The 25,034-nt window shown below is 40.2% G+C and overlaps 1 protein-coding gene across 4 annotated transcripts in view; it reads left to right on the top strand.

Moving 5' to 3' along the window:
• LOC136862776 (DNA-binding protein P3A2) overlaps positions 1-25,034 on the top strand; it is a 298,693-nt gene that overhangs the window by 205,914 nt on the left and 67,745 nt on the right. For all 4 annotated transcript variants that reach the window (XM_067139026.2, XM_067139028.2, XM_067139027.2 and 1 more), the window contains one exon: positions 2,700-2,897. In XM_067139026.2, the coding sequence (XP_066995127.1) occupies positions 2,700-2,897 (198 nt within the window). The remainder of the gene's footprint in view (positions 1-2,699; positions 2,898-25,034) is intronic.

The following is a 25,034-nucleotide window of genomic DNA, read 5'->3' as shown; positions in this document are numbered from 1 at the left end:
TTGTTAACATGATGGATAATAAAGAAATGTGAAGTTCATATTTTAAATGTAAAAATTTACAATTTTACTTATGTGAGTACAGTATTTCCTTCCCATATTTGCCTAATGTTAAATGAGAAGTGTGCAAGATGCAGGCAGGAAATTAATTGCACCCCAAAGTGTTAAAGCTGAAAACATTGGAAAGCAATTAGAAGTAAGTTTGAAATGCTTTAGTGATATAAAATTTAATAGCAGGAATTATCACAAAGATGATAGATGACAACCTGGTAATTGGAGTTATAAACAAGACAGCAGATTAGGTGAGGAAGTGAAGCTGGCAGTTTATCTGGAGATGACATGGGACATTTCTTCAAATTAGTAAGAAATTTCTTCTACGGCATGCAATTACATCTTGGACAAATTCCTTTTTATGACTGTGATGAAGCATGCCAGAACTAGTGGATGTTTCATTGAGAGCAACTACTTCATTTTCATCAGTGCTTTCTTTGTTGTTGGATTGTTTCAAAACATAATTGAGAACACTGACCAAGACAAACTGAAAGTGGAATTTGCTTCCTACGAAGACATTTCAAACTGTGAAACAATACAGTAGGTGTAGCATGGGCTAAAATTTTGAAGCTAGAAAATGCTCCTGGATACATTAAATATTCAGTTCTTCCTCAAGTGATGCTTACCATTTTAGTGATATCTCATAGCAGTGCTTCAACTGAGCAAATATTCAGTATTGTTTACAAGAATCAGTAGCATGAATATTAATACAAGGACATACTGCTCTCGTGGTGGAAAATACAAAAATATTATCATGCTCTGATATCTGCTATCAAAAAGAGTTTGTTGAGAAGGTTCTCTATGAGGCAAAAGAAGCAATTGTGAAGATGCTGTAAGATAAGTAACTTTGTTTAGTTTGTGTGTGTAATTATTTTGTTTCTTAACTCGTAGGAATAGAAAACGTGTTGATACTATTTGAAATCATGTACTATAATTTATCTGAGATGTCACATTCCCCACAATCTCATCTATGATTCACACTACTGTTGACCACCTTTGAGGGCTGAGATTTCTGCACCACATTGTTTCAGAAATGCAAAAGAGCTGACATTAAAATGAGGGGGATATAACAAAAAAGTGTGTCCACAGGGTAGAAAAGGAAAAGAAATGTATAGGCAGCAAGAAAAGATTTCTCTATACCGCCATCCGCATTCTAACAAGCTGCTTTGTAAACAAGCTATTACTTGAATAGAATGTAGAACACTATTCTCTACACCCGTCTTGTTATTCAACTGTGTGAATGAAATATTTAAGTTAACCATATTCAAGCTTTCAAGTGAGTTCAGGATCACAGCACATGATTGCACAGTATTTGCATATAACATGACCGAAGCAAGTTATGATAGATACAAAATAGCGTATCAGGTAAAATGAATGTTTATAAGCCCATCTGTCTTCCTTAACCTCACCTTAAGCTGATGGATGATAAGAGTGCAAGGGAGAACTCTCTCACTACTGCAGTCTGTCAGAGTACCTTGTCATACAGGAATGAATTTTTAATTTGGTATGAGAGCTTATATACATATATATGCTGGGTTAAAATTTAGAGTGAGAGGTAGAAAATTTTGGTGATTGACCATCGCATGAGGTGCTGACGTCAGAGCACTAGTGGAGAGGATCAGTTGAACACAGGCAGCATAAAAGGCCAGCTGAATAACAAGATGGCTGTAGAGAATACTGTTTTACATAGGACACACATCAAACTTAGGCAAGAAGAATATCCGTGTCTATCAATATGATAGTTAAAATATGTATCACATCACTAAGCATAGATGGGGGTTACACCCCATGAATTAACATTAGGCCTACTCGACTTGTGAACATTATGTTTTACTTGAGATTATGGTTTTGAGTGCAAGAATCGATTCTCAAAAGTTTTCAGATGTATTATATTTGATTCTCTCCATCATGAAAGATGCTTGATAAGGATTTAGAATTGATGTCTGAAATTTCTGGAGGGTTGATGTGGGAAATTGTTTCTTTGAGGAACGGATAATGCAGAGTTTTTAAAGCATTATTCCATTAGGATAATCACTGGACCACTTAATTTGAAGGAATAATCTGGAAGAACGTTCTCGGGAAGAGATGATCAAGGTTTCACTGTAATTATATAGTGATTATGATGTTAATAAATCTTAGATTGGATGTTGTGTATTTATCTACCACCCTGCCATCATGTTACAGTATTTTATTTGTGGGGACATGTTAACCATGATCAGATACACATGTTTCTATATTTCTTCTGAAGGTTTTCGGTCAAAATTTATTGAAAAGGGAAATGAGTGCATATTTAAGTACCTGAGCTTAAAAAATATGTGGTTGTATGTTATTTCATTATGAAAATTTTCTGGAAATTGGTATTTCCCCATTGCACGTCTGTGTAAATGTTGCATATAAACAAGCAGTGTGTGTAATAGCATATCAGGTGGCATTCTAAATTTAGACAGAGAAAGAGTTACACAAATTCTGTAATATTGCATTTCTGACCTATTCATATGTTATAAATAGATACACAAATATATGCAGCTCCTCTTGCTGTTATTTGTACATTTTGTATTTTATTTCTACACTAAGTACCTAAAAATTGACTAAGATGAATATATAGCTGATATATTTTGTATTTTGATAGCCTTGCTCTTTGTATTTTTCAGAAATGGATTGCACTCCTAAAGAGCTTGGTGTGCCGCTGTTATACTTACCATGGATGTGAGTTTATGCTCAGGTTTTGCACAGAACTTGCTAAGTATCCAAAAACAAGGCTGAAATTTCATAATGATTGGGCAGGGACAACCTCATTGTATGATAAGGAAACTGGGAAGCTACTTGTTACCATTAGGGATGAAAACCGGGTGAGTCATCTTACTGGAACTTCTGTTGTATGTTCAGTAATGGATGTATGTTCTGAGTATAAAATAACAATATTAACCATTTAAGTACTGAGTTATCAATATACTGTCTGCTAACTTGGTGCAATTTTTTGTTTGCAAGGACAGAATTCTGCAAGGTGTGATTTTTAAATTAAAAGGGAGATGATAGGCTTAAAATGTCAAGAAACAGCGGGTCTTGATTATTCTAAATGCAAAAAAAAAATTAAATAAAAAAAACCCCCACTGTTTTGAATGTGTATTGTTAGAGATGTAAAATCTAATCTTTTGTGCACCTGTCTAGGTTATCTTCATACAAGCTGAAGGGCCAAAAGTAGAATTCATTAGAATTTATAGGGAATTCATACTGATTTTGTTAAACACAAATTTTGACCTTGTCTACTGAAACTTTCCTAAGTCGTTGACTAATTTTACAAATATTATAAATCTGCATTTAACTTGAAAATTATGAAAAGTAACATTCATTAAATAAAATACACACTCGTCGGACCTTGTACTCACACTTACTTGTTACCTGCTTACTTACACATACGTTATTTGAAGGGCGCCAGCTACCACTCAGTGCAGCAATAATAGAATGAGACTCTTGACTATCTCTAGGGTGTGGGGTAATAAGCTTACTTTTGACAACATACCATATAAGTTCTGGGAAAAGGAGATTGGCGTTCGATTTCCCCGTTAATTTTGAGGTTAAGATATTTTACTGTCAATGAAATGAAACTATGAATTCGTTTGATAGAACAATATATATTCTTTAAATAATATATCAAAAAATAGTGAGTCTTGTTGCGATAAAACAGATGAGAATATGAAATTATGACATTGCAACTGAAAGAAACTAGGCATGAATTTGGATTCTTCTTGACCGGACAATTAACAATTTATACGAAATATTTCCCTCACTGATTCACTTGACTGTACCTTCAACACTTTGAGTGTAATTATGACGTATTCCTTTGATCTGGTGTTTACTGTAGATATGTCACGCCTAACTTGGTGATACATCCTTGTGACTGCTTCTTCTCCATATCATCTGACTTCTTTGTAAGTCAATATGGTATTACCTCTTGGCAGGTCCAGGGTTGCCCTCTCTGACTCCATGGTAAGCCCTTGTGTCCGTGTCTTCAACTAAGTGACCAACTAACTTTGGCCTCACTCTCTCAATGACCAATGATTAATGGCTCACTGAGTCTTCTCCATCTCTCGTTCACACTCGTTGACTGACCGACTGAGGCCTCTTCATCTAGTAGACTACTTCACTGTTCAGCTTCCGTTTAACTAATGACTGACTGTACAATATGCATCCACCTTTTATAGACGTTGGTTGACACAGCTACGTAATCTCCAGAAATAACAATGACATACGCCCACAACGCCTCAAACTGTTGCATGTAATGGTGAAATGCCCTCCGGCTCGCTGGGTTTCTCAAAGAAAGTGAGCTCAGTGCTAACTGAATACGATGACGTAGCCATGACGTGGCAATGACTTGGCAGAATAGCCAGCAATATTGCACAATGTAACGATGCCATATCCACCATCTGATATATAACAATTCTCACTGTACATGTATTGAATGTTATTCTACACATACGTATACATGCATACATCTAAGTACAATCCTGCAAGCAACAAGCATTACAAAACTGAATTGAATAAGACTGATAATTACAATAATAGTAACAATATCACAGATAAAATAATAATAATACTGACATAATAATAATAATAATAATAATAATAATAATAATAATACAGATAAAATAATAAAATAATAAAAATACAGATATCATCTTGTAACAGGATTTGAACCGTTACACTACAGACATACATCGGCATATAACGGGAAAAATGCAGTAAGCAAGAATAAACACTAAACAAGAAGAAGCAACGCTATTGAGAATTTGAGAGGAGTTTTGCATGAGGGGGGGGGGGGAGGGGGGGGAATAGGGGGAGATCCAAACTGCGCTGTTCCAGAACCAGTTAAGAAACAGAAAATTATTTAATAACGTACATTATATTACATTTTCAAAGCCAATAAGGTAATCAACAAAGGTTCAACATCACAATTCAACACAGCACTAACGACCAGCATGAAACCCACGGCTCTTTAAGAGACTGTAATAACAAGAGTGGGGAGAGGGGGGGGGGGGGGGCGTTACTTAGAAAAAAAAATCTGGTTAAGCACCAGACTGGAATAGTTAAAGCTACAACCTGTGACAATAAAGTTTGTTGAATGAAGTCAGAACGTTCAATCCGGCAACACTGGCGACACACAACGCTGCACCTGCGTAGCAGCAGGTTTTGACCACCTGCTCCCAACGTTGTTTTAAGCTTGGCAAGACACTGAAAAAAAAATCGCATGCGATGCTGGTACGTGTTTATGAAGATCAAGCACTGTCCTTGAAGTGTGTGTACGAGTGGTTCGCCCATTTTCGAGTAGGCTGGGAAAATGTTTCTGACAACCCCCGTAGCGGAAGACCGGTGACCGCCATCAGTGACGAAAACATTGAGAAGGTGAGGACATTAATCATGAACGATCAGCGATTAACTGTGCTCATGATAGCGAATGAACTGCAGATTAACCGTGAATCCATGCGACAAATCGTTACCCAGAAGTTAGGGAAGAGGAAAACGTGTTCTCGCCTTGTGCCACATCACTTGACGGACGATCAACTGTATTGTCATTGAGGACGAAACCTGGTGTTTCAGGTACGACCCTGAAACGAAACGGCAAAGGATGGAATGGTGTTCTCCGGGATCCCCTCGTCGGAAAATGGTCAGAGCCGAAAAGTCACACATCAAAACGATGCTCATCATCTTTTTCAATAGTCAAGGCATTATCCACAAGGAATTTCTACCTGAGGGAACGACGTTGAATGCTGCACGGCACATTGAAGTTTTGACCCGTTTCATGAAACTTCTGCGCAGGGTACGACCCCAGTAAGTACGACAAGGTTCATGGTTTTTTTGTCCATGACAACGCTCGCCCACACCCAGCCAATATCGTCAAACAGTTCATGGCAAAAAAGGGGGTGGTGGAACTTGAACATCCCCCATACTCGCCAGATCTCAATCCTCCGGACTTCTTCCTATTCCCATGACTCAGGCTCGCTTTGAAAGGAAAGAGATTTGACGATATTCCCGACATCCAACAAAACGTGACGAGGCTTTTGAACACCATCCCAAAGGAAGCCTTTTTGCAGAGTTTCCAGGACATGTATTGCCGATCTCAGCAGTGCGTAGTTATGGGAGGGGACTATTTCGAAGGACAGTAAGGTCACTGTCGTGCATTGTTCATCTATGTTGATAGTACATGACTATTCACCGAACTTTGTCACATGTTGTAGTTACATCAATGTTTACTGAATAAAAGAACAGGGAGAGGCAAGGGAAACATGGGACCTCACAAAAAATTTAACAGCCAGAACTGACAATTCCAGGATCTTTGATGACTGCATCTTAATCAAATTCGGAAACAATATATTGATTATAAAAAATGCTCAGTAAACCCAGAAAGGGAGCAAATTAGAAAATTCTCACGGTTCATTTTGGGGAATTTGATTACTATTGACCCAATTGAACAGTTGGAGCTGGGAATCAAGGTTTGTTACTTACAACAGCTTTCAAAATAATCCAGATAATACACATTCAGCTTAATTTTTGTGACCAAAGAAGATCATTGCACAAAGCCTTAGAGAAGTCAGGAAGAATGTCAGAGTTCGCAAATAAAGCTCCCAGGCCAATGTCAACATCGCATCACACGTAAACCAAACAACCCTTTGGCATAGCTTCAGTTTCCAATTGTCCGCCTCTGTAGCGTAACAGTTAGCATTATTAGCTGCCATTCTCGGGGGCCTGAGTTCGCTGGTAGTTAATATAAACATGAATTTAGCTCATGTATCCCAGGCGGGTATTTCACATTTTGTAGCGTCTCTTGCCTGCAGCCAATCAACGGATAGCGTCCATGAATTCTCAGAATTACGCCAGTCAATCTTCCTCAATTAATAACTTTTATTATATGGCGAGGCTTCTAAATTTCACCTTATCTCGAATTTATAAATCACTTCCTTCTATAAATTTAATCCGTGGAGTTAACGTTGATAGTGCTTCTTACAAGACGAAGTTGTCGTGCCTGCTTCTGGCCTGCGAATTTTACGATTGGTCCAAGCTTACGAGGGACTGAGGAGTTTTTTTTTTTTTAGTACCAACCTTGCGTTCAGCCCTCGCTAGTACATTGGAGATCACCAGATGTCATTTCTAGGAATTCTGCACACGGCCCATTCGGTGTTTTGTACTATAATTTCGCCCGCAGCTCTGAAACTTTTCCACTGACTTGGAAATAATTCTTGCCTTTCTCTTCCCCCTTGTCACAATTTCTGAGAATTCTAATTCTGCTGGCCATTGTATTTCTTAATCTTAGTGTAGACAACAGTCTGTGGCAGATTTCACAATACCATCTTGGCCTGGCCTCTACTTACAATATGTAAAGTAAGATATTCTTGCTTCTGAAAATGAAATTAACCCCTTATTAATCTCTCCAACACTAACTTTGACGAAGAAGAAATTGCTATTCTCTCCAAAGGCCCTAAGTATAATTGGCCTAACTATAACTTAGCGAACATGACTAAACAACTAGTAATAGAAACAGAAGCGGCTATCAACAAAATACCTATTGATACTCAGGATGAGGTTAGATATGAAGCGAAGAAACAAACAGTATTCTAAATGCACCAATTTACACTACTAATTCAACGCAACACGAGGACCGGAAAAAGATCCTACAGCTTAAGAATAAGATTAAAGACACAAAAACCATCATCACCAAAGCAGACAAAGGAAACACCACTGTTATAATGGAGAAAACTGATTATATAACCGAAACAAAAAACTTTTTTACTGACAGTTCTTTTACAGTAATAGAAAAAGATCCAACCAAATCTATTAAAAAACAGTTAAAACAGACACTAAAAAACATAACCTTCCTGTTGACTGATAGCGAAAAAAACAAGCTGATCAACATGAACCCTGATCTCCCCACGGTCAAAGCCCAACCAAGAATCCATAAGGAAGGAGTACCTATACGTCCCATAGTAAATTTTAGACCGAGCCCTCTTTACAAGACAGCGCAATTTATACAACAGTTCCTAAGAAAACACTATTTTTCAAGCAAGCAAATCCGTGACAAACACTCTTAGAATTAGTTAAAAAACTAGACAACTTTAAAATGCAACCCCATTATATGATGCATTCATTTGATATCATCAACATGTATGCAAACATAAAACCAGAAAAAGTACTACCAATAATTTCAAAAAACTTACGTACTCACAGCAAACTCAATTAGAAATAGCAGATTTTATGACCATCCTTAAACTGTTAGTTAATAGCAATTACTTTACATTTGACAAAGTGATATACAAACAAGATGGACTGGCCATGGGGTCACCAGCGTCTGGCATTTTGGCTGATATATATCTAGATTTCCTTGAACATACTAGAATAGAAGATGATAAGAAATTTAATAACATTCTCTTGTGGGCCAGATTTGTTGATGATACGTTTATAGTTATGGACCAGCACATTTCAGACGCACCTACCACCCTGGCACACCTTAATAATATTGATCCAGATATTAAGTTTACAATAGAATCCGAGGACAACAGAGCCCTTAACTTCTTAGATTTAACAATCACTCGGCTCCTGCATTCCTTTAAATATAAGATCTATAGAAAACAAGCACACACCACTACAACCATTCATAAGGACTCCATACACCCACCCAGACAAAAGCGAGCAACCTATAATAGTATGATACACCGGCTTTTAGCATTCCCATGTCTAAATCAGACTTAAATAGAGAACTAAAAACAATACGTAACATTGCAGCCCATAACGGCTATAATCGTAGTTTCATAGAACGAATAATTTATAAGTTCAAGCACAGACCGAAATCAAACCTACAAAAAGAAATAACTAGACCAAAATTCTACTCAACATTCACATTTAATCCTAATGTCTATAGAATCACAAAAATTTTCAAGAAAAAGATCAACATCTCTTTTAAAACCAACAACAGAAATCTTGACATATTTCATAACGCTAAACTAGTCAACGCACCAAACCCATATGATAAATCGGGCGTATACAGATTTCACTGTAACAGCTGTAATAGTACATACATTGGACAAACAGGGAGATCCTTTAAGGTTAGGTATAATGAGCACATCAACGCCATTAAATACAGGAGATTTTCAGCTATAGGACAACATATAAATGACTATAAACATAGTTTTCATGACATCAACCATGATATTGACGTCGTAGAAATAATGGAAAAAGGGCCCTTACTTGACATAACGGAACAATGTTTCATATCATTAGATCAGTATTTTAACCCGAATTATAATCTGAATGAGGTATCCGAAAAACCCACGATATTGTTCGATACGCTCATTTCAGTGATCAACAATCTAAAAAGACCAATAAATCAACCAGTACACAAAATGGTGCTCAATATGCTCATCTACCATCCCCTCCGTAATCCACGCCCTCCCGATCAGTAACCTCGCATTACCGCGATCCCCCTTCCCCTACATAACATGCTCCACCCCTCTTCTAATACTCGTAGTCTGCTTTCTGCCTTTCTGGTAGACAGTTCCTCACCAGCTTCATTCTCGACAACATAGTGCTTAAGGTGAGTTTCTACTTAAATGAAAATAATGCCTATTAAACTTAGTTATTCTTACGCTAATACATAGTATATATATATATATATATATATATATATCTCTCTCTTCTTAGGTCCGTCTTGGATCGAGATATTTCTAGAACCTCAAAGACCTCGAATGTAATGGTCCAAGAAATTCCGGTTCACCAGTCCACTTCTATCAAGTCGATTTACATTTTAAGAACATTAGCATAAAAGACGGAATATTACATAAACGAAAATTGCTCAACGACATTATATTACGAAATAAGAAATTTATTCAATCCAAAATCCACCTAAAATAGAGTGAACCTGTAATCAATTCTAAGAGGAACTGTTTTGCTCACTATATATCATCACTGAAAAAGGGACCTCTATAATGGACAATTAATGTTTTAAAGTTTAAAATATCAGCCGAATTTATCATTTTATTCGACTTGTTATTAAATAACCAAACTATATTAACGCAAGACAGAGAATTACTAAAGACTTATAATGTAACTTATCCCCATACCTAGTACAAATAGGTCACTGTTTTCCAGTCTGACAGTAGGTGATTTCATTTTAATGCATGTCAATTTAGTATTTTTGACCAAACAAATGCACTATTATCTTTAACGCCTAGTAGTTATAAAAGTTTTTAACGATTGAAAATTGTTATCTGGATGCTCGATTAACATTTTGTAATATGTATAAAACTGACAAAAGCTTTAATTTTAGTCAAATAATTGTATAAAGGAGATAAGTCATAATATGCCGCATAAAATATGCTACCAATTTTAATCTAAGGTTTTATGGTGTACACCAAATTTTAATAGTCATGTAAGAATATATTCAATTTATATATATATATTATATATGTATGTTGTAAGTTATGTTAATATTGTACTTAGGCCTTGTCACAGAGTTTCCTATGGCTGATGATGGCATACAAATAATACCGAAACCGGTCCCAATGTTTGAAAGGTAATAAATATGTGATGTGTTAATGACGTCACATTGTTTTTGTGTTGAAAAGGTGGACATAATTATCCTCAATTTATAGTGTAAATATATATTCCTCAATAATTAATTACAATTGAATGACACCTATCGCACCCTCACCAGGGCGCAGTATCTCCCCATCACTTGTACTGGTTCCTTCCACAGTTAGCTGGATCCTCAGTGGGGACAGATCCGGAATGCACGCGTACCCAGCCACTGTCAATCATATCAACTTGAAGTAGTCGTCTTTCCACTCGGATGACGAGTTCAGAAGATTTTGGGACCTGGAGACTATTGGCATCACTGCTGAACAAGAACACCCACTAAACAACAAGGAGTCGAGAATTCTCGAGGAATTCAGATCATCTTTTCACATCAAAGATCAACGATGTGTAGTCTCTTTACCAAAGAAGCGAGATATCCTCGAACTACCCCATAACCTACGAATGCAGAAGCTCGCTTGAAGAACCTTCAGAGGAGACTTTAAAAGAATGACGACTTCAACCAGATGTACTGCCTCCAGATGTTGAGCTACATTCAGAAACAACAAGTGGAAGAATTGGATACAATGAGAGTGACCGACGTCATGTACTTCCTCCCACATCAAGCTGTAAAGAAAGGGAAGTGTGGGACGACGAAGTGGAGAATAGTATTCGATGCCTCGGGTCGTCAGGCTAATGCACTCTCCCTGAATGACATGCTTGAAATGGGACCTAATCTCTTGCCAGAGACCCTCGCCATTCCCCTGCGTTTCAGACTTTACCGACGTGCAGTCATCGCTGATAAACGACAGGCATTCCTTCAGCTAGTCCTCAATGAGAAGGACAGAGACCTTAACCAGATTTCTGTGGTACAGAGTGACTCAGGACGAAGGAGGACACTATCACACTACGAATGACATCGTTACATACCGTTTCACTCGGCTTCCCTTCGGCGTAATGTGCAGCCCATTCCTACTCTCTGCCACTATCGGGGAACATGCTGACAAACACAGACTAACATTTCCAAACACTGCACCATTGATCAACAGCAACACCTTCATGGACGACATCCTCATTGGAACGAGTGATGACGTCAAAGTGATCACGATTTACTATGAACTCACTGCCTTGATGAAGATCATTAGCCTTCCCCTTGCAAAATGGGCTACTAATTCGCATGAGCTGCGGGACATCTGGAAGACAGAAGGAAGAGACAGTATATTACAGACCCAAGTTCTAGGCATGAACTGGTGCACTTCAAGCGATTGTTTTTCGATAAATACAGACGAAATCCTGCCAAAGTTTCAGATGGACCAACGACCAAACGACAGATTTTGAAGATCGCGAGCAGCTTTTACGACCCAGTTGGCTTGTTAACGCCGGTACCCCTCATCGGGAAGCGAATATTTCAGGATACTATGTGTCGGGGTGTTCACTGGAATGAACTGTTACCTTCTGATCTTGCTGCTCAGTGGCAAATATGGATATCAACTCTCTCTTCTCTCTCACAAGTACTCATACCCCGTTGGGTACATATCTCAAGCGAGGTAAATACCCAGATCCACGTTTTTTGTGACACTTCTCAGCGAGCCTACGGTTCAGCCCTGTGCATTTGTACAGATAATGAGGGTGCTGTGCAAGTTCATTTAGCCTGTAGTAAATCAAGACTAGCTCCAGTGAAGAAAGTAACCCTACCACGCCTTGAACTCCTAGCAGCATTAGTAGGAGCATGGCTTCTACGATATTATAGCAAAGCAACTAATTGCGACGTCTCTTAAGCCATCTTATGGACATATTCCACTGTGACCTTGGGTTGGGTATGTGGTAATCCAAATCAATGGAAGACCTTCGCCTGGAACCGCATGACGGAGATCCAATCTTATACAACACCATCGCAATGGCGACACTGCCCAGGATCTGACAACCCTGCAGATCACCTACCTCATGGAGTTTCTGCAGATCAGATACAGTCCCTAAACGTATGGTGGAATAGGCCATCTTGGTTAGCAAAGGGAGATTCTTACTGGCCTCGAAATCTGCTGTTAACTTCATAACTTCCAGAGATGAAGAGCACTGCGCAACGGGTCCTCCACATGGATTTGCCATTGCCCATAATTAACTGCACAAAATTCAGTTCTTACGTATGCCTTGTGCGGATCACTGCTTGGGTACTTCGCCTGGCACGTGTCTTTTCTTACAAAGACCATGAAACTGGAGAACTCACTGCTAAAGAACTTAATGCCGCACGTAACTACTGGATACAGGCCACGCAAAGCGATTGCTTTCCTGCTGAACTACGAGCGCTACAAACCAACGCCCCTCTTCCAGAAGGATCCAAACTACGTTGCTAAGAATCCCTTTCTGGAAAATGGAATCCTGAGGCTTGGTGGACGACTAGAAAATGCTGAACTTACCCACGAACAGCGTCATCCCATAATTCTTGATGGCGATCACCACTTTACTCAATTGCTGATTAGGGACACGCACATTCGCCTCCATCATCTGGGAGTTCGAATAGTTCTGTCAGAGCTCTGAACGAACTTCCGGATACTACGAGCACGCCGCGCCATTAAGAAGATCCTACACCCTTGCTTACCTTTCAAAATGGCCCGAGGCATTGCTGGACAAGCAATTGAGGCACAACTTCCACTGCAGCGAGTCATTCCACAGGAAGCATTTGCGGTAACAGGTATTGATTTTTCCGGACCGTTATACATAAAGGAAGCGCACGCTGCACAAAAATGCTACATTGTCCTTGTCACATGTGCGACAACAAGAGCACTTCATTTGGAATTATGCCGAGATCTCAGCACCGACAAGTTTATACAGGCACTACAGAGGTTTGTGGCAAGACGTGGCATTCCGCACACTATCTACTCTGACAATGCCCAGACGTTTCACTGCGCAAACAGAGAACTGTCAGATCTATGGACAACGATCTCGCATGAAAAGACTCACCAGTATCTATCACAGCGTAGCATCGTATGGAAGTTTATTGCACCACGTGCGGCTTGGTGGGGAGGCTGGTGGGAAAGGATGATTGTCTCCACCAAGCGATGTCTGAGGAAGACTCTGGGACGATCCTCAGTAGATCAAGACAGTTTGCAGACGGTACTGACATCTATAGAAGCCACGCTGAACTCCAGACCACTGACCAAGGATGACGACGTAGATGTCCTTACTCCAGCACATTTCCTCGTTGGCGGAAAACTCACTGCACTACCCTCTGGACCTGATCCCCTGGCAAACTCTCCCATTAAAGAATTCAGGCTCCAGCAGCAATTGGCGGATCATTTGTGGAAACGATGGAATAAAGAGCACCTGTTGCAACTGCAAAACTTCCACCAAGTACAACGCCCAAGAGGAACACGCCCTGTCGTCAGAGTAGGAGACATCGTTCTTTTGCAGGAAGATCATCGACCACGTTATGTGGAATAAGGCTCGTGTCATGGAGTTACGTCATGGACGAGACAGATACGCCTGGACCATTGTGCTCTCCAAGACGGATGGCGCTCGCATTGTCAGGCCTCTTCAGCTGGTCATACCTCTGGAGGTTGACCAGGGTGGGGAGGATGTTGGGGATTTGATATGAACAGATAAAGACTATACTACTTTCAACAGTGACATATCTTTGTACATCCTGCTCCCTGGGTGGTAGCCATCTTGTAAATGTAGTTGAATAAAACAGTGTGCAACGTAAGGTATACGTAACTTATTCCCCATCTATTCACAACAGGCGTGTCACTTTCCTGAGGCTGAGGAGGTGACAGAAGAAGAAACGGTTGGAACAGAGACCGGAGCTCGAAGAGCACACTGGAACTGTGCTAACAGAATAATAAAATACAACCATGTAAAATGGACAATTGACACGTTTCATACTATAAAGGCTCCGGGGCCAGATAAGATACTTCCGATACTCCTACAGTTAGGACGGGAGATACTCATCGATGCCCTGACGGACCTCTTCAGAGCTAGTCTAACTTTAGGGTACGTGCTGAAATCATGGTCTTAAGCTAAAGCAGTATTCATACCTAAACCTGAAGGACAAACTATGTCCAAGCCAAAGCATACAGACCATTATGTTTAACCTCCTCCATGCTGAAAGCAATGGAGAAAATTCTGGATAAATATATCAGAAGAACGGTGCAATTGAACTCAACGTTACATGAAAATCAGTTTGTATATAGACCTGGCAGATCCACTGAAGCGGCACTCCGTCAGTTGGTTTGTAAACTAGAGGAAAGCCTAGAATATAAAGAAATTGCACTGGCGGCATTTCTAGATATAGAAGGAGCCTTCAGCAATACAATCTATGACTTTATGATCACAGCATTGGAAAAGAGCAAGGTGAGTAAAACCGTAGTCAAATGAATTAAATCCATGTTAGATGGAAGATAAAACCAACCCTGTTTGAAGAAACTCTGACGGAGAGGGCCACCCGAAGCTGTGCTCAGGAAGGAGTTCGTTCTCCTCTGCTGTGGAACCTCGTGCTGAAGAAAATCATAGCTATGCACAACGAACAGGGTTTCTATACACAAGGCTACGCAGATGACCTAGTGATTGTGGTACGAGGTAAGGTGATGAGTGTTATCCAGGACCTACTGCAAAGGTCACTCAACCTTGTGGAGAACTGGTGTCGGGAAGAACAACTATCAGTCAACCCACACGAGATAACTCTGGTCCCTTTTACAAGAAGGAGAAAATTAGAGGAAAAGAGACCACTGAGGCTCTTTGGGCAAGATATATATATATATATATATGTAAGAACAGGCACTGCATCTAGGTGTACTGTTAGATAAAAATCTAACCTGGAATTCACATATAGAAAGGAACATAACCTGGGCCAAGAAATTGCTTATGCATGTAAAAGAGCCATTGGGAAGACATGGGTCCTAAGACCATTAATGGTACTGTGGATATACACAATGATCATTAGACCGTTGATGGTCTATGCTGCAATCATCTGGTGGCGGAAAGTAAGTCAAGGAAAAGTCGGCAGTAGATTGGATAGCCTACAGAGAATAGCATGTATAGCCATAACTGGGCCTATGAGAACTATGCTGACAGAAGCCTTGAATACTTTACTAGACCTCCCATCACTATGCAATTTCATAAAAGGATAGGCTGGAATGAGTTCATACAGATTGGCGCAATCAGAGTGCTGGAATGCACAAAGACCCAGTCTAGGACACTGTAAAATTAACAGAGTAATAACAGAGGAAGTTCTACACATGCCTTCTGATCATATGATACCAAAGTACAACATTGAAAAACAGTTTGAGACCCAGATAATAAGAAAAGAAGATTGGGATATCAACAAACAGAATACTGAAAGGGAAGATATAGTATGGTGGACTGATGGCTCAAAGACTGTGGATGGCACAGGAGGAGGAATCAACGGGGGAAGAACTGAGAGATCAGTCCAGATGAGCCTGGGCAGACACACTACAGTCTTTCAAGCTGAAATGATAGCTATCACAACATCTTGAAGAAAATCTGTAAATGAACTACAGGAATAAGAACATTTTCATTTTTACGGACATCCAAGCGGCTATTAAGGCACTAGAAGCAGTCTGGAATTGTCTGGTATTGCCACTCCTCTCCTGAAGCGCTCCAAGTACAACATTGTCAAAATAATATGGTTACCAGGGCATGCAGGTATAGAAGGAAATGAAAAGGCAAACTGGCCAGGAAAGGGGCAGAAACACATTTTTTAAGGCCCAGAACCTGTATGCGGGATTTCCTATGGACAAGCCCAACACTACATAGGAAAATGGTTACAAAAGAAACAAATAGAAAACTGGATAAATACTCCAGGATGCAGGCTTGCAAAGGAACTGATAAAAGGATCAAACAAGAAGCATACTAAAGAACTGTTGAAACTCAGCAGAGGACTGTTGACAGGACACTGCCATCTTAAAAAGCACCTACATAGAATTGGAGTAATAAGAAACAACATATGTAGGAAATGCAATGAAGCAGAGGAATCAGCGGAATCAGCTGAACACATACTTTTCGAATGTGAGGTGCTGGGTAGAATCAGACTCTCCACTCTAGGACTACCAGGTGAAGAGAGAGAAAATATCCAAGAAGACCCAATAAGAACAAACTGCAGCTTTGTGAAGGGAGCAGGTATATCTAGGTGGGAATGAAGGAAAAGATCTTAGAGGTCAATGCTAATTAGGAACTAATATTTAGAGGCCCCATGAAGTAGTAGTAGTAGTAGTAGTAGTAGTAGTAGTAGTAGTAGTAGTAGTAGTAGTAGTAGTAGTAGTAGTAGTAGTACCTTCAAAAGTTTAGTTATAAATAATCTGTCCCTTACTGAGGTTCAGAGACTACATTGTTTATTTTCAGCCCTAAGGGGCGAGACAAGACAGTTCATCCAGAATATTCCTGTCTGAAATGACAATTTTGTTGTTGCATGGGACTTAAAAACATACATACAGAACATATTTCTTCACTATACTTAACAAAACTAAACTTTTTTCAGCTTATCCCAGTTATTTCTGGGGTCACTGGATGCACCCAGGCTCATTTTTTGGTTTTAGCTGTAGGTTTTATACCAGATGCCCTTTCTGACGCCTCATGATTCTCGAGATGAAAATCTTGACCCAAGATCCACCAGGATTTAAACCTCTGTCTTCTGGGTGAGAAGCCGGTGGCTAAGCCACTGAGCTAATCACGCCTCCGTATACTATACTTAACAACTGTCGAGGTATTTCATTGATCAGTATACTAGGCAAGGTGTTCACTGGCATCTTGGAAGAGAGGGTGCAGTCAGTGGTTGAGAGTAAGTTGGATGAAAACCAGTATGGTTACAGACCAGAAAGGGGCTGTCAGGATCAGATTTTCAGTATGCGCCAGGTAATTGAAAAATGCTATGAGAGGAATAGACAGTTACATTTATGTTTCGTAGATCTAGAGAAAGCATATGACAGGGTACCGAGGGGAAAAGATGTTCGCCATATTGGGGGACTGTGGGATTAAAGGTAGATTATTAAAATCAATCGAAGGAATTTATGTTGACAATTGGGCTGCAGAGAGAACAGATGATGGAATTAGTTCTTGGTTCAAGGTACTTACAGGAGTTAGACAAGGCTGTAATCATTTATCTTTGTTGTTCATAGTTTACATCGATCATCTACATAAAGGTATCGAGTGGCAGGGAGGGATTCAATTAGGTGAAAATGTAGTAAGGAGTTTGGCGTATGCCGACGAAGTGGTTTTATCGTCAAATTGGAACTTGAAAATAGGTGCAATGAGTGTGATATGAAAATTAGCCTTTCCCAGACTAAGTTGATGTCAGTAGATAAGAACTCAAGAGCATTGAATGTCAGGTTGGGAATACAAAGTTGGAAGAGGAAGGTAATTTCAAGTATTTAGTTTGTGTGTTTTCCCAGGATGGTGGTATAGTGGGTGAGATTAAATCAAGGTGCAGCAAAGCTAATGCAGTGAGTTCGCAGTTGCAATCAGCATTACTCTGTAAGAAGGAAGTCAGCTCTCAGACGAAACTATTTTTACGTCAGTCTGTTTTCAGAGCAACTTTGCTTCACGGAAGTGAAAGCTAGGAGGGCTCAGGATATCTTATTCATAAGTTAGAAGTAAGAGCCATGAAAGTAGTGAGATTTATTGCTGGTACAAACAGGGGAAGCAATGCCAAGAGGGTATTCAGAATGTGGAGATAAAGGGTAAGTTAGGAATGAGCTGGATGGATGAAGCTGTACACATAAACCGGCTTTGGTTTGGGGTCATGTGAGGCTAATGGAGGAAGATAGGTTACCTAGGAGAATAGTGGACTTGGTTATGGAGGGCAAGAGAAGTAGAGGGAGACAAAGATGACAGTGGTTGGACTCAGTTTCTTATGATTTAAGGATAAGAGTTACAGAAATAAATGAGGCCGCTGGACTAGTTACAAATAGAGAATTGTGGCAGTGGTTAGGAAAATTACAGAGGCATGCAGGCTGAACACTGTATAGTGGGGTATGATGAAGATGTACGTGTGATCTAACTATACTTTCCCCTGATATGATTTTTGTTAACATCTGAGTTTCAACTGCCATGCCCTGTACTTGTAAGCGATGGGTATGTATCCATATTGAAATTGTCTTCTCTTCTTTTTTTCTTTTTAAAAGCCAAATTGTGCACTGCTATAGAAATGTCTTGAAGATCCACTTGTAGGGGTATAGGTATTTTAACATGTTGAGTGCCAAGCGACCCCATTTGGGTATGTGGGATTAGTCAAGTTTTTGAACTTCACATCCTCATATGAGGTCGTACTTTCGTTAGAATTCGAGGACTGTGCAAACTCATTTAGGTGCACAGTTAAGTGTGTGTTTGGAAGCTGTATAAAGTCTCTTCCTGCTATCTGTTGGCTGTCTATTTAAGTACGTGCATAGTCCACCTTTAATTCGTCAATTCCTGTTTTGGCGCGACCCCATATGAGTAATCTAAAATCATCATTTACAAATATTTCCCGACATAAAATCGGAGATCGTACTTTTGTATGGCTCCAGTATGAACAAGATAACACGTGTCTCATAATCACTGGCATAAAACACATCCCTGCAAAGGAAATGGTAAGTATGGCCAAGCGCCGGGGCAGTAACTACTGTATAAGTGCGACCTCATATTGGGGCGCATGCACGTGTACGATTCGTAATGACCAATACGACCCATACGGGGTCGCAATATTTGACCTAATATACATAATAATTTAACCTAATATATCATAGACATGATATAGGCTTTTGGGCTTATGCCATGTCAAGAAAATAAGGTGAAACTCTTTATATTTATTTATTTATTTATTTATTTATTTTATGCCTTTGTATGTGGCGAAGTTAGGGCTCACGGCCCTCTCTTACACTTAACCACTACGTACAGTACATAATCACATACTTTGGTAAAATAACATTAGCAGACCCTAGGAGCTACCTAAATTTATGGAGGAATATTATAAGAGATTATAATTGTTATTTTTAATGATTAATATTATCTAGCCTATCTACACCTACATAACCTAACAATAGTTCTAAATCACGCTTGCACTCATACACACTAACATTCATACAAGCTGTGGTCACGTATTTCGTATTCTGTGTTTAAGAAGCCTTTCTCGTGGACAGTCAAGGTTTTCTTCTGATGACCCAGAGCACAGTTCTCTGCGAAACGTAAATAATTTCACGTTATTTTCTTGACAGCATAAGCCCAAAAGCCTATATCATGTCTGTAAGTACGGGCCGTGAAAGCATCAATGGCAACATATCATAAATATATCCTCATTTCAGCGATCACTTGATTGGTTAAGTCTGTGAACATTTTGGCACCAGGGAGTAACTCGATATTATTAAGTCACGACACTAGACGGCAATCATATGAATTTTGGCCTGGCATTCAACGTGTTAAGTTTGTATTCATGTAAGCCAGTTGCAAGCAAGAAATACAGTGGAAGTCCGATATAGCGAGTACGGTATATAACGAGAACCCTGTTATAACGACACTGTTTGCCGGTCCCTTCAAAATTCCTATATTAGACTGTGTATTATCCTTCGGTTACAGCGAGAGCACTATCACTGACGCATCCGTTATTCCGAGCAATTTTTTCCGTTACCGATATTTATGCACCCCAGCGATTGTGTTGCATGCGATCGATCTCCTTCGGTATCGTTTCCTCACTATGTCCACTAGCGAGTTCTCTCGTCGACATTCGAAGGCGAGGTCGGAGTCGATTAGTAAAACCCGTCAACTGCTGTTCTGTAAAGAAAATTCAAAATGAAAGAGGACTTTTTTGCGTAATAAATGCGTAAATAACGTGTCCGATAACAGTTGTTAACTTGTTAAAAATAAAGGCCGAGGAAACGATCGCTTAATTTTAATGCTAAATACTGCGATTAAGGATGAAATACACCTCAAGATATGGCAGCTTGCATAATTGATTTCAGAGGTTAGTTTCTATTTTCTCGCGTCTGTTTAATTTCAGAAAGGCTATTATCATGTAAATTTATAGCGAGAAGAGGGTTTTTTTACTGGCGCTAGAAATACCGTACGTAAGCATTCACGATAAATATAGTACGGTTAGGTCATGCTGTTTGAATGAGAAAACTGAAATGTTTGCCACAAAATGCGATCGATCATCTTCGGTATGGTATAGTTTTCTCGCTATGTGCATTTGCGAGCTCTCTCGTCGACACTCGAAGGCGATGTCGGAGTTGATTAGTCTAGTAATACCCGTCGACTGCTGTTTTCTAAAGGAAATTCGAAATGAAAGAGGATAACACGTTTTCGTAATAAATGCGTAAATAACGTGGCCGATAGCAGTTGTTAACTCATAAAAAATAAAGGCTGAAGTAAACGGTTTCTTAATTTTAATGTTATATGCTGAAATTAAGAAAGAATGTGATACACCTCTAGATGTTGCAGAGTACATCAATGATTTCAGAGGATAGTTTATATTTTCTCCCGTCTAGTTAAATTTCGAAATGGCTATTCCCATGTAAATTTTAGCGAGGAGGTTATCATTTCCCTACATTCATTTGAAATGTGTTTTCACGATACACATATAGTTCGCGCACTTTTTAGTGATAGATTTTTGTATTCGGTTGAGGAGTAAGAAGGTAGCACTGCCGGTTCCGGTAGTACTGCCAACTGAATGAAAATTAAATCTGAATTGAATCGATAATATGATCGATCGATATGAATTTTCTAAACCTTTATTATCTTACGCCAACAACTGTGTCACACTCACAATATATAATACTATATAACATTTCCCGATGCGAAACGTGTTCCTAGCAGCAATTCTATAGTTTGGCCTTGCTGTGTAAACGACAACAGTACGAGTACTTAAAGTAAACGCCAGATGTCGCACAGCGATGACAAGCGATTCTTAGTTTGTGTTTCAGAGGTTGCCTATACGAATCTCGAAGATAACCGAAGTCGACCGATTGAGCACAAGAGTGTAAATCTATCGCTAAAAAGTGCGCAGATAATAGGTGCGGTTAAGTTAGGTGACGCCGTTTGAAGAAGAAAACGGAAATATTTGCCACAGAAGCCTCTGGAGTGATACCGTATTTCTCCGAATCCAAGACGACAATTTTTTTTTTTTTTTTTCTCCTGAACACACAAAAACAACAATCGACAACTGTCGGCCAAGAATAGGCAGCACTCTACACTGCCTACCCTGCCAGCCATACCAGCCAGCCTGCCAAACCTTGTGCGGGCACACGAGCATTTGTCTAGTACTCAGTGCGGTACTTAGTTCGCGCCTTGTCTTGGCGCGATCCAATTAAAAACTACACCTGGTGCGACTAGTCCCCACTGAGTACGCCAAGTAAGACGCAGGTCCTCAATAGAGTTTGACCGTTTCCAGTGCTTCACTGCACCCCAGAACCAAGCAACCCCTGTAACATAAACCTCTTTCCTTCAGGTTACGACTCCTACCAAGCCCTGTGCGAACTAGCAAGTTCATTTGGTACCGAACCCAGAACCCCCCCCCCCCCATCCCAAGCAAGTATGGATAATCCTGGTGGATCGAGTAGCCAGGACCCATACAAATCCCCTCACTATACCGAATCCACTCACCATACCGAATCCACTGAAGAAGAAAAAGAAGAAAACTACGAAAATCCGTACCACTACCAACAGTTTGATTACCCTTTCCCGATCTCTCCTAAATGCAAGTCTATCATCCTTCCACTCTTCAACCCAGGACCAGTCCCTATCACTCGCCGCCTAGTAATAGAATCCATCAAACCTATCATCCACCGCCATATTGCAATAATAGAAGAAACACACAACAACCTGCTAATCATAACCCCACTCAAGAACATATTCCTCAATACCATCCTAAACCGCCTTTCAAGTTCCGGAATACCCTCTCCAATCATAATCAATCCACTAAACAGCACCACAAACCAGCCACCATCTTCCGAGCCAGCACCTACCAAAATCAACCCTCCACCATCATCCAGAGCCACCGAAACACAAACCAATCCACCGCCACCCACCGAATCAACAGAAGCACAAACCAACCCACTCCCCCCTCCACCACCGCCTCCACTCCCACCACCACCTGCCAAGTCCACCTACTCACAAACCAACCAGCCACCAACTACCACCGACTCTCACGCACAGACAGTGAGCAGGCGTAAAAAACCTGCCCCAAAAACACACTCACAGAACCGAACCCAGGCACTCACACGCACATCCCTCATCACACAGTGCTTTAATTGCTTAAAATTAAATCACGTAGCAGCTACATGCACTGCAGATACCCGCTGCAATAGGTGTGGTGGTGATCACCGCCACACAGATTGTAAGGTACCACGGGACCAGGCGAAGTGTGCCAACTGCCAAGGCAGTCATGCCGCTTCGTTTCCTGGCTGCTCTTTCATCAAAAAAGCAATTAAAGCACACTACAAGCAGTCACGACACTTACAAGCAAAACCAACACCACTACTCAGTCTACCACCTCTACAGCCCCCGCAACCGAACCCAAGACCAGTCACTACCTCATCCAACCTGCCTACCACAGACACAAATACACTATTACAGTCATTACTGAACCTACTCCAGACCCACCTCACACAAGCACAACCCATACCAGGACCTTCGAACCCAAGTACCCCAGAACCCGCCCAGCCAAGCACAGTGTAAGAAACAAGAAACCGCGTCTCACTTCCTAAGAAACGGCCTAGCCTTCCCAACAGCCAGCTAAACCTAACAACAGCAAAATCCTCAACCAAGTCATACATCCACAATAAATCAGAACCACCACAATTAACGAAGCACTGGAAACACCGGTAGCCGAGGCGGAAATAACTAAAAGCTGCAATACCACATGCTGTATTTTCTAAATTTACAAGCATCAAAAACAACGGATACACGGGAATATAAACATATTCCAGCGAACAATCCAGCGGCAAGGCCCGGTAAACCAAAGCAACACCGGACGTGGTCAAAGTATGGATGGGTGACCACCCAAACTTGCCCTTGCCTCAAAGGCAAATTTAGATATTTTATTTAACATCCAGCCATGGCACACAACGAATAACGTTGAGTTTCACCATACTCCCACACAACCGCACCCACTTAACAGTAATAACTTTCACCATTTTTATTATTATTATTATTATTATTATTATTATTATTATTATTATTATTACTATTATCGACTTTTATATATTTTTATTCCTTTTATACTTATTTTCACAAACAGGCCAGGTGAGGAGCGCGGCATAGCGCACCGGTACTGGCACCGCAACCGGCACCCCTTAAGGGGTGTCCAAACTGAAACATGGGGAAAAAACATGGGGAATTTTTTTCCTCAGAATATCATGTGAAATACCGTAGTAACCACGGTGCCATCTCCCCCCCTCCCACCGCGCGTGCACACAAAACTCGTTGACAATAAACGACCGTCTCTTTAATATACATCGCTAGCCCGCGGCGACCGGTTGTTCAGTGCCTATGTGTAACGTCGCTGGATCTCGGAAATAGTCGGCTCTACACAATCGTTTCTCAAATCTGCAGAATGGCTTAAAAAACGCGATCCTTCGAATTCTTAGAAAGGCCATGGCTACTCAGTAGCAGAGTTATAATGCATTCAATGTACCTGACGCTTAGTAAAATTAAGTTTTATAGATAGCAGGAATATTTTCGTGATGGATCGTCGTACTGTAAAGATACGTGGAACACGTATTGCCGGCAAATTTTCAACGGGTACTCGTCGATATTATGATGACAATTTTAAGTTAATGGTTATTAAACACTCATAAATGTAGAATAATCGTGCAGCCGAAAGAAAATACGCCATAGGCCTAACTAAAGTATTCGGCGTTTGCGTGAAGACAAGGAGAGATTAAAAATGGGTATTGCACAAAAAATGCATTTGTGGTCCGCAACATGGACACTTTAAAAGAAGTCGCAGATGAAATTGTGAAGTACCGGTATGTGCACGAAAAACGCATGGGCGGAATTGCCATACCGCGGCGCAATAAACTCGTTCGTTGACCTTCAACGTCCGCGATTAGGCTTATACATCGCTAGCCGCTGAAGTTGGCCGAAACCGGCAAGCGAGACGTGCGTGTAGCCAGTTATATTTGACGCTGAGTGAAATCAACAGTTTTATAGTAAGAATATTTTCCTGATGAATCGTCGTATTGTAGAGACGCGTGAAATAGGTATTGCCAGCAAATTTTCGAGGGGTTCTCTTCGATATTATGATGCCAATATTATAAGTTAATGGTTATTAAACCCGCCGAAATAGAGAATAATTGTGCAGCAGAAAAGTAATACGCCATAACTAAAGCCAATGTTCGGCGTCTAAAAATAGTCTAAAATGTGTACTGTATAAGAAAGGCATTTATACGATTTTACAAAGCGATTTTTAAGACTGATATAATTTTTATGGAAAAGGTGGGGGCGTCTTG

The sequence above is a fragment of the Anabrus simplex genome, chromosome 2, assembly GCF_040414725.1.
Source record: "Anabrus simplex isolate iqAnaSimp1 chromosome 2, ASM4041472v1, whole genome shotgun sequence".
Classification (NCBI taxonomy): Eukaryota; Metazoa; Arthropoda; class Insecta; order Orthoptera; family Tettigoniidae; genus Anabrus; species Anabrus simplex.
Note: the sequence above shows the minus strand (reverse complement) of the source record. Positions and strands in the feature narration are given on the sequence as shown.